The sequence below is a fragment of the Trachinotus anak genome, unplaced genomic scaffold (genome assembly GCF_046630095.1).
Source record: "Trachinotus anak isolate AG129_WGS33_773 ecotype Australia unplaced genomic scaffold, CSIRO_AGI_Tana_v1 ptg000012l, whole genome shotgun sequence".
NCBI classification, from domain to species: domain Eukaryota; kingdom Metazoa; phylum Chordata; class Actinopteri; order Carangiformes; family Carangidae; genus Trachinotus; species Trachinotus anak.
In genome coordinates, this window is record NW_027273863.1 from 7,803,578 (window position 1) to 7,817,964 (window position 14,387).

At 41.9% G+C, this 14,387-nt stretch overlaps 2 protein-coding genes across 3 annotated transcripts; both read right to left on the minus strand.

The window, feature by feature from the left end:
* Positions 1-298: 298 nt before the first annotated feature.
* pgap6 (post-glycosylphosphatidylinositol attachment to proteins 6) lies at positions 299-9,697 on the minus strand. Its single transcript, XM_071491801.1, has 13 exons — positions 9,511-9,697; positions 8,442-8,625; positions 8,061-8,262; positions 7,334-7,461; positions 6,940-7,205; positions 6,495-6,841; positions 6,264-6,360; positions 6,038-6,152; positions 5,337-5,479; positions 5,029-5,207; positions 2,876-3,022; positions 2,578-2,694; positions 299-2,417 (listed from the first exon to the last, which is right to left on the minus strand). Exons 1-13 carry the CDS (start codon positions 9,572-9,574, stop codon positions 2,094-2,096), a joined length of 2,313 nt encoding a protein of 770 aa, XP_071347902.1. The 5' UTR covers positions 9,575-9,697; the 3' UTR covers positions 299-2,093.
* Positions 9,698-10,334: 637 nt separating this feature from the next.
* Positions 10,335-13,982, minus strand: LOC139629270 (leucine rich adaptor protein 1-like). 2 transcript variants are annotated; one of them, XM_071491803.1, is made up of 4 exons: positions 13,912-13,982; positions 12,576-12,828; positions 11,720-11,904; positions 10,335-11,063 (listed from the first exon to the last, which is right to left on the minus strand). In XM_071491803.1, exons 2-4 carry the CDS (start codon positions 12,786-12,788, stop codon positions 10,559-10,561), a joined length of 903 nt encoding a protein of 300 aa, XP_071347904.1. In that variant the 5' UTR covers positions 12,789-12,828; positions 13,912-13,982; the 3' UTR covers positions 10,335-10,558. The 2 variants fall into 2 exon arrangements, with proteins under 2 accessions (XP_071347904.1, XP_071347903.1); XM_071491802.1 differs by having other exon boundaries at positions 12,576-12,834; positions 13,912-13,979.
* Between the last annotated feature and the right edge of the window lie 405 nt (positions 13,983-14,387).

A 14,387-nucleotide genomic window follows, 5' to 3' on the forward strand; every position in this document is an offset into this window, starting at 1 on the left:
AGCTGGGCCTGATGATGATGTGATCCGTAGCACTAGTCTGTCAGCTTTGTAGGACCATTAAATTTACTAATGGAGGTAAGCTATATAGGGGAACACTGGGAAATACATACACATAGACACACACACACACACACACACACACAAATGTGTATTTCAACACAAGCACTTTCAACATTTCTGAGGATTATGATAATCTGCTTCCCTTTATTACTCAATCCACTCTCAGTGCATGAGAGTGTTTGTGTCTGAGGAAAGAGAAACAGTATGAGATTCAAGCAACAAAAAAAATCATGAAACATTTCTCTTTATACAAAAGATTTATTTTTGGTGAGCTAAATGCTGTTTTGATTTTTAACTGACTGAAAAGTAATTGTCCAGTACAAGGAAGAAAAATCATGTTTTACATCAAGCATTAAATTTCTTCATCCTTACACACCCCTTAAATATAACAACAAAATAAAAAAATATCTCACCCTCACACACATGAGAAAAACAATGTTTGAACCATGAAAGGAAGGCTATACAAATGTGACAGTCAAACACTGAAACGTTCAATTTGAACATGTGCAAAATCACAATGGAGAAATTCATCACAGTGAAAATAGACAAAATATAATCTGTGTCTTAGATCAAATTAAGTATGGAAAGTATGCAAGAAAGGAAACACACACATTCTCATACAGTACATACAGGAGGCACTGGACACAGTAATCTGAATATACATTCATCGAGTGCCCATTCATACACATATGGGCTATGAACATTACATAGTGGTATTAGCTTTATAAACATCAAAGTGCTTCAGAATGAATGCTGGTAAAAAGTAAGATTAAGATTTCTGAGGGACAGAATAAACAGACAGGGTGACAACACAGCAGAGAGACACAAGACAAGAGAGGACGCTGGGTCATTAAGTTTCAAAACAAGCTGGATCTAAGTCTGTGCATGGACATGACCTCCTGCCATGAACAGTATTTAAAAGACAAGGATTTGTTTACAGGAATGAGGAGCCACCCTCTATCACAAATCACTGCAGCTAAATGTGCCGCTGAGCACACATGCACAAACAGGTGAGCAGTGGCTGAGAATCTGATGCAAAGAAACATGGAGGAAAAGGAGTGGCTGATGGTGACATGATCGGAAGGCAATAATAATGGGGTGATTAGACTTTGGCAAAAGAGCAGTTTACTAGTTTTAAATGGTTCCTATTACATATTTTTAATTATTTTTATTAAGTGTCTTGCAATAAACTAGTCAGATGTTAAAATGCTAATGGATGAAGACCACATGATATGGTTTGAAAGCTCTGGTAATTGCTAGGAACTGGACCTGGAGTTGAGATGGTTTTGTGTAAGTGTTTTAAAAAGACTTACAGAGGATACAAGAGTGAGGAGCGTTTACATCAACTATAAATATAGTATATTTTATCAGCAAAGTGAATGATAGACTAATTAGAAAAGATTTAAATAGTCCACAAAGTGCTATTCCTTATAAATATGTCAAACATTCATTTCCTAGTCTAGTAACATATGTACATACACAATATGTACAAACTACTGGTCATGAGGTCAAAGGTCAGGTGGTCTGCTACCTGGAGGTTTTGATGTTGATACCTAAGCTGGTGCAAAGGACCATCTTGGAGGTTTCAGCAGGTTTGATTTGATTTGGGTTAAATGGAGAGTGTATGTGTGTGTGTGTGTGTGTGTGTGTGTGTGTGTGTGTGTGTGTGTGTGTGTGTGTTTCAGGATGTCTGTAAATTGATGTTTTTCCATTTCAAACTTTTGGAGATCTTTTCTAATCCAGATATGAGAACAGTTTCACACTTGAAGTGAATGTAAATATGAAAACCACAGACCTCTGAGATTACAGGTCTATCTTTGATTTTAAAATGTGTTATTCAAAACATTAAGAAATACTAAGAATAGTCAGAGTCTTAAAGACATTGTAAAAGTTTGTCAACACCTTGTGTGTGTGTGTGTGTGTGTGTGTGTGTGTGTGTGTGTGTGTGTGTGTGTGTGTGTGTGTGTGTGTTGCTTATACGGTTGTCTAACAATACCAAGTCACTTTGCTTGTTTACACCATATCCTATCCCACTACGTGACAGTGTAGAGTTCATCCTTGCCACTCTCACAGAGAGTGTACCCACAAACCCGGGGTCTCCAGCTCCAGCTCCACTTCCAGCCCCTGCTCCAGCCCAACGCCTCCCTGCCCTTCTCCTTTGGCGGCAGCAGGAACACCACACAGGTGGCCACCAGGATGTGCCACAGCGAGTGCGTGTAGTAGTAGTTGTCCTCTGTCTCAGTAAAAATGTACAAGCATACCCCGATCAGAGCGCAGAGTGCCCCGGGGATCAGGTACAGGACCCAGCGTTGCCAAGAAGGCGGGTAACAATGTCGCCGCCGCACTCCTCGGTAAACCTGTCAACATAAAGAACCAGATTTAGCAAAACTCGAAGCAAGATGATAGTTTTATCATCAATGTTTTTTTCTGTACTGTGTGACTGGCTGGATGTAATATTTATCTGCACTAAAAGCAGCAACAGATTCTCTGTCATAGTGTTGTACAGTCGTATCTTACCCAAGCAGTGACCATGATCAGCAGCGCACAGAGGATGGGGCCCAGCAGGTTCCACAGTCCTTTGCGGTCCAGTTGCATTGACATGGCAATCAGCAGAGCCCCAAGGATAAACAGAGCCTACACATACACACATACACACATACACACATACACACATACACACATACAGTAGTAAGACAAACACGACATCAAAGTAATTGTAGCTCTTTAAGTATCATATTAATCATAATAATTAATAGTGTGTATTAGTAGTGTGATAATAGAATTAAGGAAAAATTGGCAACAGTCAGTGTCGTACATATTTGAATGTGTCTCTGATGCGAGCCATGCACAGGATGGTGACCCAGATGGAACAGACAGAGCCCAGGAAGTCACAGTATTGTAGGGCATCGTAGTCCATTATACACAGTACGGCTATACCCGGCTGGTCACATGCATGGTAGAACTAGGAATACAAAGGAAAAAAAAACATAAAAGTAGTAAATACCTCTCACTCTCTGTACTTCCCCAAAGTTACATATCACACCAGATATTTTCATAGTGACCAATTGTAAATTGTTATGCAATTGTAAAACGCGGGTGTTTTTCTCAAAATCTGCTCATTACAGACATGAACATTCATCGTGGAGAGTAAATGCTTGAAAACTTGTGAGCAATTTGATGTGTATGAATCTACATTTTTAATTTAAGATATTGAACATCAAAGCCCATAACTGACAACTCTTTTAATAGCAATACATAGTAGCATACTAGTCACTAGCCAAAAGCACACGAGGTTGTAAAAATGTAAGTCTGTAGTGTTCTGAAAAACAGTGGCAAAAAAGGTCAGTGAACTCTTTGGAATGACCTGGTTTTTGGCATTAATTGGTTCTAAAATGTGATCTGATCTTCATAAAGTCACAATTACAAACAAGCACGAGGTGTTTAAGATAATAACACATAAAACAATTAGAATCTTTCGAGTCTTTGTTGAACACACCCATATAAACATTCGCAATGCTGCCAGAAGAAGACGTAGGTGAACACTTGGATTTAATAACTGGTCAAACCTCCTTTGGCAGCAGTAACCTCCGACAGGCTCTTCCAGTAGCTGCTGTTCAGGAGGAATTTCTTGCTACAGAGCTGCTTCAGCTGAGACAGAGTCTTAATATGTCTGGTGTGAGCGGCTCTCCTCAGGTCATTCTACAGCAACTCTACTGGGTTAAGGTCTGGGCTCTGACTCTAAAAGGTGGATTTTCCTTGTTTGAAGTCATTCTGTAGTAGATTTACTTTGATGTTTAGGGTCATTGTCAATGCTGCATCACCCAGCTTCTTCTGAGCTTCAGCAGGTGGAGCCACCCTGACATCATCCTGTAAGAGACTTGATAAATGTGGGGAATTCATTTTCCTCTTAATGATGATGAGCTGTCCAGGCCCAGAAGCAGCAAAGTCCCCCAATCATGATGCTCCTTCCACCGTACTTCACCTTTGGGATGATGTTTTCATGTTAGTGGGTAGTGACCTCTACACAACTCCAGCTTTGATAAACTCCTGACTCCAGTTAGCTTTTGTAAACGCCATGAGCTGAGGAGTTCACATAGACATACTCTTTCCAATGATGTTTTCAATATGGACAAGAACAACACAATAACGTGTGTATTATTAGTTAAATCAGATTGAGTTTGTCCATTATTGTAACTTCGATGAAGATCTGATCATATTTGAAGATAGATTTATTCATAAATGCAGAAATAAATTCCAAAGGGTTCACTTAATTTTTCTTGCCACTGTTGATGAAATTAGACAGTTGACTGCATCCTCTTTTTCTTAAAAACACATTGATAGACATGATAAATTATTGTTTTGCAGTTCTTTTAGTTCATTATCATTATTGTTTTTATCATGATCTGATCACATGGCAGAGGATGGACATTATTATGCTAGTGTGTTAAGTTGGACCGGTGTCACCTGAGGTCACCTGGCTCGGTGAAAGTGTGATGATCCACACAAACACTTGATAAGCTTTAGCTCCTAAGTGTTTAAACAGTGTAAACTCAGAGCAGATCCTAGCTTTGATTTACAGAAACTTCCCCCTTACACAACATTCAAGCTCTCAAGATCAACAAGATGATCTTGCAGGGAAGATTGTAGCTGACTCCTCCCACCCTGGACACAAACTCTTTGTGACACTCCCCTCTGGCAGGAGGCTGCGGTCCTTCAGGACCAAAACCTCTCGCCACAAAAATAGCTTCTTCCCATCTGCTATTAGCCTCATCAACAAGGCTAGAGAGCCCCACTGTTGCTGATCAATTGCACCAATCACCAGAAAAAATTCCTTGTATGTGAAAACATACTTGGCAATAAAACTGATTCTGATTCTGATTCTGATGAAAAATACACTAATAACTGGAGGGAGATGTTTGTCAGAAACGCTAAATGCAAAAAGTGCTCCCACATGAAAGTGTGTGTTACCGTGGAGAAGAACATTGTGAAGAGGTAGACAGACGCCTCAGTGATGTAGCAGCGTTTGATGGCCACCACAATAGCAGGCAGGAAGAACAGGTTGCTGATAGTGAGCAACAGAGTTGCCGTCAACTGGTGACGGTACGACTGAGCTGTAGAATCGTCAGTGCAGCCCCAGCCATTCCAGCCTACACACAGAGGCACAGACACACACACAGACATACATTACCTAAGTTAATGTTGATTTATTATTTCTGTCATGCATTCATTTGGCTTCACTGTGTGTGTGTGTGTGTGTGTGTGTGTGTGTGTCATACCAGCCTTGCAGACACAGGCGCTGTACAGGTAGCTGTAGGACCTCAGTAGTCTACATTCACCATATGTCCCACAGTCCTCTACACAGGCACTGACAAACACCTCTGGGACCACAGACACCACTGATGTGTTGCCACAGTCACTGCTGCAAGAAACAAAGACATTTACATTTGAAACACACAAAACAATAAACAAGACGGCAATCTCTCATCAAACCCAATGGAGTGCGATCAGACCCAGATAAGCAGACAGGTCTTTTGACTCAAAGACTAACTCAAATTTACTGGTAAAAAGATATAGATTGGCTCTTAAACTATAGATCTGTGAACATGAAAAATGCTGTAGGAACACTGTAGTGTACACTGTGTGCATCACAAACTGTAACATTATACATATATATTCTAATATAGTGTGAATCTAATGTGAAAATGTGAAAAATGTTCATGTTCAAGCACAATTAAACTGGACAAGGATAAAGGAATACTGAAATGTTGAAAACAATATACAAGGTGTAAAATGTACAGAATTTTAACACCAACAAAGGTCTTCACTTATGTCTTCACTGGTTTAGGCTGTGTACTGAAAAACATGTAATGCCTGTGGAGAGTATTGCTAACTCTAATCCGATGGTGGACACACAGCAACAAAGTGTCAGAGGTGGAGAAAATACTCAGAAATACACAAATGCGTGTGAGTCAGTTACCTGTTGCATGTGAGCTGCAGGGTGAGGTACCATGTTGTTGACTGAGGGAACGGCAGCCTGACCACAGCTTTAGGAACACTTGCATTCACGTGAAGACCATATCCTCCAAACAAACCTGCAGACATCATCATAACGTTGTCTGATTATTGAAGCTTCAGCAGTTTTCTCCAGGTGTTAAACAGCTCTAAGTGTGACATGAATCAATCATTCACGTTATCTGTGCTACCTGTGCGACAGGGCTGAGAGTGGTTGAGCTCGAGGACTGGAGCCCATTGAGAGAGACAGGCCACCACGCTGCTGCTGTTCCCCAGGTTTACATTGGTCTACACACACACCCACAAAGCACACACAGTCAAACAGCACAAAAATAAACATTGCTATCAAATCAAAGAAGCTGAATGAGAATTGTGTGTGTGTGTGTGTGTGTGTGTGTGTGTAGTGGTTCCACGGTACTCACGGTGTTGAGTGTGAGCTGCAGGTTGAGTGTACCACCGGTGGCCTGTGTGTGCAGGGGGTAGGTGAGCAGCGTGGGGTTTGTATTGGTAACGCTGACGTTGGGTCCGTTCACGGGGGTGAATCGCAGAGACAGAACATCCACCTCCTCGTAGAGCACAGGGACGCTCCACACACACGCCGACGCCAACAACGGTGTTAGCAGTGATGCTGACTCATTGTTCAAGGCAACTGCGTCTGTGCTCAGTGAGCTGTTGCCTGCTGATGTTGAGTTAGTATGGCTGCTGTTGCCACGGAGCTTGTTGATGTCATCATCTGCTTTAAGGCCAACACTTTGTGGCTTACACCCCACTAGAGTAAACACACACAAATGGAGAACAGAGAAAATACATTCAAGCAGATTTATAATATGTGACGTTTAAGTTTGAGATGTGCGTTTCTATGGTCACCTGTGTAGTTTGAGACGATGCTAAAGGTTACAGTACGGTTGTCTTGGCTGCTCTCAACAACAACTCTTAACCAGGTGTCCCAAGGTGGGCTAGAGAGCGCTGCAGAACAGCCATTCCCTGAGCAGTTCACTGTTACTGGGCCTTGCTGCAGAGAGGAGGAGCCAAGCTTGAGGACCAGTGAACAGTTTCCACTGTCTGCTCCCTCCCCTGATGAGCAGTCAGCCACAGAGACGGAGAGAGAAGAGGCAAACGCTGGAACATACAACCTAAGACAGGCACAAATTCATTAGCTGCACCTACTGTATTTAAAATGACAGAAAAATATACAATCATACAAACAGTGGAACCACAGGAAAATAGAATATGTACACATGCACGCACAAACACTTCTTACTTAAGGCGTGCAGGTCTATCAGGGGCGGTGGTCTGTTGGAGGACTGTGCCGTGCTGTAAAATGGGTGTGTCCACCGCTCTCCTGATTGACAGCTGAGGCTGGAAGAAATAGGAGCAGGACGGAAAACCCTGACAGACAAACAGAGACATAAAAACTGAGTATATATACATATACTGCTGCAAACCTCTCTTCAATCATTAGTCAGACATATTAGTGCAGTGTTCTACGAGTGAATGACAAACTAATAAGAATAATAAGTCATACGATAAATAGCAAAACAATACAAAACTAATGCACACACAAAAACTGTAAAGACATTTAAGATAAAATGCAAATAGAAGTTTCTTTCATGGCGAGCCATTGGTAAATAAGACAACCAGCTGCACGTCTGCTACATGAACAGAGGCCAAGAGAAACAGAAGAATGTGGTTTAGCTACCTTACATAGGAAACAATCCTGCTCCGGTAGAACAGGTTGTGGTAAAAAGGGAAATTTACAAGTAAAGCATACTTAGAATACTGACACCTCATCTGGGCCTTTCAATGCTGAATAAAAATCAATTTTAAATAAAAAAAATGGACACACATGCAAACAAAGTTAAGTAAGAATCTGATGATCACAAAAAAAACAAAATAACTTGTTGAATCTTTCTTCAAATGGTCTTCAGTGTGACCAGGAAAACAGTCAAAGAAAATCAAGCATCAACTGCAGATGGCTCTATACAAACCTTCTGCTCTATGCGCCCATCATCTTCAGGCAGGTGGGCAGCAATGTACCAAGTGCCAGGAGCAGGGTTGGAGAGGTTAAAGGTTGTGGAGCTGTGTGATGTTACTGGTAGGGTCAGAGACAGACTGGGGACCCATAGTGTTGCATTAGGAAATACCAAATCTATCGGGTTTATAACTGGAGGAGCACCCCATCGAATATGGCTACAAAAGAGAGAGAAGACAAACATTTTGAAGAGTCACAAGAGGTCGTGAAGAGAAAGACAAGAACGTCTGATTTCACTAAGCAGAGAATGTGAATCATCAGAGCAGAAGAGACTAAAATTTTTTTTAAAAAAGCAGAGGCAGATGGTGGATTTCTCTTTGATAACTCAGTCTCTTACATGGTGACGTTGTGCTGTCCACAATGGAAGCTGTGGCCCTTGGTGACGGAGAAAAGCCAGCGAGCGATGGCCGTTTCCTCTGGTATATGAAACCTCTGCAGCCTCACGTTGCCGTACCAGCCATACTTTGACAACTTCTGAGCTGGTTTGGATGAGAGCTCTGATACAAACGTCACCTGTCCATCTGTAGAGCAAAATGTTTTCACTGCATGACGATGCACATATTGCAATTTAAATCACATGAAAATGAACTTATTTCAGTTCCTTGAAATCAAGTTAAACTCATATAAATAATTTATGTCTCTTTAACAATGTAGTTTGCATCTAGATTTATTTAACAGGAAGAAATCACTATTATTTTTAATATGGATTAATCTGTTGATTATGATGCCAGTTATAACTTCCCGTAGACCAAGTTGACGACTTTGAATGTCTTTTTTTGTCTGGCCACAAAACCAAAAACATCCAGCTTATTGTTGTGTGTGACAAAGAAAAGCATCAGATCCTCATATTTGAGAAGCTTGAAACAGCAAATGTTCAGCATATTTGCTTAAAAAATGACTAAAACTATTGTTTGACTTTCAAAATAGTTGCTGATTAATTTAAAGCAAATGAAAACATTCTTTAAAAAAATAAATTACACATTGCTGAATAAATACAACCATGCAGAGGAAGAAAGGACCACAACATTGCCAACAAAGTTAGACACTCAGTACCAAAGAGGAGCACAGAAATGCTGTTACACTATGAAACGGTTACAAGGTCAAACTTTTATTAACTTTATTGAATGTAAAGCAAAAACAGGTAACTCTGAGAGGACTGACCAATTAGCAGCATGGGTGACAGAAATACTGCAAAGATTCATGGTGTCACCTTCTTGCCAAGCTGTCAACGTACGGCTCACAAAAATATCTCTCTAACAATGTCCAACAATATGAGTGTTAACGTAGTGAAACCATGTTACAGTGGGCAGCTTGCGCAAAATGTCTGTGCCATCATAAAAACAAGCAGGCCGTCAGAGTTAGCAAACATGCTAACACCTGCTCCCTCTGACTCCGCTCTTTCTTACCGTCTCCGAGTGCCACAGCCGTCAGGGCGACGAGCAGGAGACCGCGTAGAAAACAAACCTCCATGTTTCCTTTCCGACTGTTTCAACCATTACATCGTCCTTTATCCGCCTGTAATGTCACACTAACCTGCCACTAATCATTTAACAAGCACAACACTTCCTGATTCAGATGAGGAACACATGACGCAAGGAAAGACGTCGGTGCTACCTTTGCGGGCTGTCGGAAATATTAACATTGTACACATGAACGACCTGCACAGTGACCGCTTGGCATTTCAAGTAATTTGTCACTGTGTTTTCTTACTGTGTCTTAAACATCAGCGTCGTTTGAATAACTCAAAACGTAATACACAAAAGTGAATTAGGTAGAACATATATTAAGCCATGAACAATGCACATTCACTTACACTTTTCCGCTGTTTGGGTCGAAAATAAGCAAGAACATCAATAACGACTTTTTTTTTTGCCTTGTTTATTACCAAAAGATATATTAAGCTCTTAATCGCATTACAACTGAGGCAGCACAAAAGCATCATCTTAAATCCTCGCTATATCTTGTTGTGTCATAGTAACCATATGAAATCAAACGTGAAAGATTTCAACAAGACTGAACAATATATGAGAAAATAAGCATATGAAATAATTAACTACTGTATTTGCCTGATCAATAAATGCATTTTTCATACAAGAAAAGGAAGAAGTTACTAATCAATGTCCTGTGTCTTTCTAACTAAAGACCAAATTCCCAGTGTCTAGAACATTTTTCAGCCAAGAATGGAGGTTTCTATAATTTCTTTAAAATAATATTTTGTGATTTTTGGTGGTTTTAAACTCATAAAATACACATTGATAATGAAAAATACATTTAAACAGTGTAAACAAAATCACTGACAGTGTAAGTAGTCTAATAGTGACAAATACGTCTTTAAGCATCTTTCTCATTCTAATGAGACACACTGAGTATCAAAGTGCATTTTAAATCCCACTGCATCACTGTCAGTTACAGTAACTGTTGAGGTGTAGCAGCTTCACTTGTGCTTACAGAAGATCATAAAAATGTCACATCATCCTGCGACTCCACCCAGCACCACTGAGCATCGTACCCCAGCAAAAACTTCTCACTATCAGGTGCACTGTCTTCCTCTTCCGTCATCTTGTTCTGCGAGGCTTCGAAACTCTCCTGAGGTAGATGGTTCTCTGTCTTTGTCCCCCCCGACTCTCGAGTGAGGGTAGAACAACCAGTATCCACTTTATTTCTTGGCCTGTTAGATCTGAGCAGGGCTCTTCTGATGGTACCAGCTTTCATGTCTTCTAATGGACCTGCGTCCAAGTCTTGCGGTTGTGACTTTTGTAAACTGGCACTAACCAAACCACTGGCAGGAGCAGACGATGCCAGGCCATGGATGCCATGTGTGGAACCACTGACTTCAGAGTCGCCGTTGGAAGGACTGGGAGGTCTCGCTTCATTAGACTCTGGGCTCAGCATGTCAAAGTAGCTCTTGTGGTCTGAATCACCATCATCAGCGTGAGGGCAGGTTGGACTCGGGCTTCCCCTGTGGGAGCAACACTAGAAATATTGAGCCACATGTGGAGCACAGTAAAAGCCCTAAAACCAAAAGATGCTTTAAAGGTACATCCAACTTGATTCAGCTAAAAGCTTTTCTGGGTTTTTGCTTTAGATTCATAATCACAGGTTAACACAAAATTTAGCAGTGAAGTAAATTCACTAATTTACTATTATGGAAACTCAGTATTTTGGTTTCAAGTTTGAGAGGATGCAGCATCAGCTAATTGTGTTCAGTGCACACAACTGTACTTCATGTGGGTAAATTGATAGATAGAGGCATAAGCTTTCTTTGTGACATGTGACAGGAAAACTTCCCCTAAAATCTGGAATCATTTACTTTGTGGACATTTAAAAAGATGTAAGGAAATTCTCAGCTCACGTTCAAGAGTTTTACTGGACTGCTGGTCTATGTTTTCTGACACATGTTTGTATGATATTCTGGGAAAAGTACACATTTTTTAGATCCTGAAAATGTATAGTCATACATTGTTCAGTTTGCAATGCATTTGATGTTTATGTGTCTCTTAGCTACACATATATAGTACTATTTTGTATAATACAATTTTACGTAGATATATCTGACACAGGTACAGCTTCTCTATGAGAACAGGCTCTTGCACACCTGACTGACTAATCTCTTACCTGCAGGGGCTCCCTGAGGCCCCGTGCTCCTCCACAGTGACCAGGCTGCTCAGGCTGCCTGTCAAGCTGCTGCCTCGACTGACTAAGGCTCCCCGCTCCTCCATCAGCCAGCGCATGGCCTCGATACCCTCGTGCACAGCCACCAGCTGGCGCAGAATCCTTACATCTGCAGAACGCAGCCACCTCTGCATGGGTGACATGGAGAATTAACCGTGATGCATGCAGGAACAGGGGAGCTGACTGAGGTGTGTGTGCATGGTATTCATTTTTAGGCCTGAATTAAGATGCAAGTTTGAGCTTTTACTGTAGCACCTAACCCTCCCACTGGGGGCCCTTTTGGCTTTGGGGTCCCCCTAAAAGAGCACACTCTATCTCCCCACCAGTGAGGCCCCTGCTTGTGTGCTCATTTGACTACAATGCATGAAAGAAAGAGGTGAGAGGAATGAGGGAGGAGGAGCAAAGGTGGTGGAGAATGAGCAGAGGAATCCAGTCAGAATGTGCAGAATGAATGGAGGTGAATGAGTGGTGAGAGGTGTGGTGGAGGGGCAGGTGACAGTGCCTGTCAGCAGGAATAAAGATGAACAGGTGAAGTGGCACACACACACACACACACACACACACACACACACACACACACACACTTTTTGCTGTTTCTCGGTAAACGCAGCAGAGATTGCTGAAACAAGTTCCAAACTGAGGACAGACGCACAGGTTCATGCAGGCGCACCACACACAGTTCAAACTCATGCTGAGTCACTACAAAACAGAGGGGAAACTGTTTTGCCCACTTAAAAGCATGTCTAAAGATTCAGTATTTATTACAGGAGAAATTAATGGCTGAAATAGAAATCTTTACCATCTCTTGTTTTAAGCTGCTGATTTTGTCAGAGAAGCCACCGCCGAGGGCAGAGCTGTGGTCTCCGCTGTCCACCACATCAGACCTCCAGCCGTCTCCGCAGTCCGCAGCATCCCTCATCCAGATCAGAAGACTCTCCGGCGTTTTCCTCCCGATCTTATTTTCCACCTCTCTCAGCTCCGGGAACGAGTCACCGAGGCTTTCCTCTGCCATCGCCCCTCTGCACAGTCCCTTACCTCCAAGTGTCCCCGATCTTTGGCTGGAGAAGAGTTTGTGCGTAAAGTCACTTCACCTTTCCAACTTCCACTGTGAGAAATTAGGTTCTCTCTCTCTCTCTCTCTCTCTCTCTCTCTCTCTCTCTCTCTCTCTCTCAGACACACACATACAGGCTCTCATCGACTCACAACACAGGTTATATTCCTGAACACTCCACAATAAACTCCACAACTTCGCCACAGAAGCGCAGAACGAGCAGTGAAAACGCTGGAAGTGTGAACGAACGAATCGTCAGTCCTGCTGACGGCTGTCACCATTCACACCACAGCGCTGTTGCTGGTATGTGGCCCAGAACATGATGCTGGAAAGTGGAAATGCTCTTTGTGTGTAACAATGGGTGGGAGTTTGCGTTTCATTCCACACGGAGTCACATGGAGAGGCTGCCGTGACACCTGTGCGCACCGAGCTGCTGCTGATGGGACCAGCGCATCACATTTTCCAAACCAGTGAAATGATGACTGACTGGCTTTATTACTTTGATTAGAGTCTAATCAACACGGCGTTTGCTGGTCTAACCATTAGTCCAACAAATTAAACCGTGATTGCACCACATCAAAAGCAAACAAGCTCAAACTCAACACTTATTCAAGACCTGTTTATGACTTATATTTTGATCATGTGACCTATCAAAAAATATTACATCAAAATGTGGCTAAAGTTAGTTATATAGGTGCAATGTCATGCAGGCTATGGGATATGCACAGCCTTTAACTGTGTTAGTAGGCCTTAAAATCTTAACCTATTCTGGGATCAGCTCCTATTTCAAATGTATTCATAGCAACATGTCCACATAATGTTTAGCTGCTTGTGGAGGACATAAACAAAAACTAACCCTGATCCCTGAAAAGTTGAAATTCCTGATAAATTCATTAAAATAAAGTAAGAAGCACAGCTGATAGGTGTCTGTGATTTAACAGGATGTTTTGACAGTTGCTGCTACCACAACGCATGAAAAGAAAAAGCTGTGTTCAAAATATTGGTAAACCACTTTCTCTGCCTTGCACAAATATGTAAGCTATGTGAGACATTCTTCTATTTATGATAAGATATACTGTATTACCTTTGTAGTGTGCGGCATGGACGTGCTCAAGACTTTCCAGAGAGACCGGGTGGAGGGAAAGAGGTCTGCTCTGTTGCACTGAGTCCACTTTTAGACACCGACACGGGCCAAATAAGCAGCCGACATCTGCCACCCACTCACATAGATGATTTATTTTTATTCGCCTGTCATCTTGTCCCATATCAATGCCTTTCAAAATCAGGGCAACAGTTGTGGGAGCTTCCTGCTTCCTCGTGATAGAGGTTAAGGGCAGCTTTTGTGCATGAAGAGCATTGTTTGAGGTGCAGACAAACACTGATGAAGCAGCAGCAGGCGCAGAAAAGGTGAAGCAACCTGCAGAATGCATGTGTGAAAGTGACGTTAGAGCATCCTAACGTCACTTTCACACACACTTTCACTGACTTACAGAAAAGTTCTGAGACAGTGGGTGGAGGCTGCTCCACTGCAGAAACCTTCAGGAGGGTTTTTACCATTGG

Excerpts from the sequence above, each read along its gene's own strand:
- pgap6 (XM_071491801.1), bottom strand. The coding sequence starts at position 9,574 with ATGGAGGTTTGTTTTCTACGCGGTCTCCTGCTCGTCGCCCTGACGGCT. Across the intron at positions 8,263-8,441 it reads GGACAGCACAACGTCACCAT|CCATATTCGATGGGGTGCTC; the intron begins GTAAGAGACTGA and ends TCTCTTTTGTAG. Across the intron at positions 6,361-6,494 it reads TGCAGCTCACACTCAACACC|ACCAATGTAAACCTGGGGAA; the intron begins GTGAGTACCGTG and ends GTGTGTGTGTAG.
- LOC139629270 (XM_071491803.1), bottom strand. The coding sequence starts at position 12,788 with ATGGCAGAGGAAAGCCTCGGTGACTCGTTCCCGGAGCTGAGAGAGGTG. Across the intron at positions 11,905-12,575 it reads GCAGCTTAAAACAAGAGATG|AGGTGGCTGCGTTCTGCAGA; the intron begins GTAAAGATTTCT and ends TCACCCATGCAG. Across the intron at positions 11,064-11,719 it reads GCCTCAGGGAGCCCCTGCAG|GGGAAGCCCGAGTCCAACCT; the intron begins GTAAGAGATTAG and ends TTGCTCCCACAG.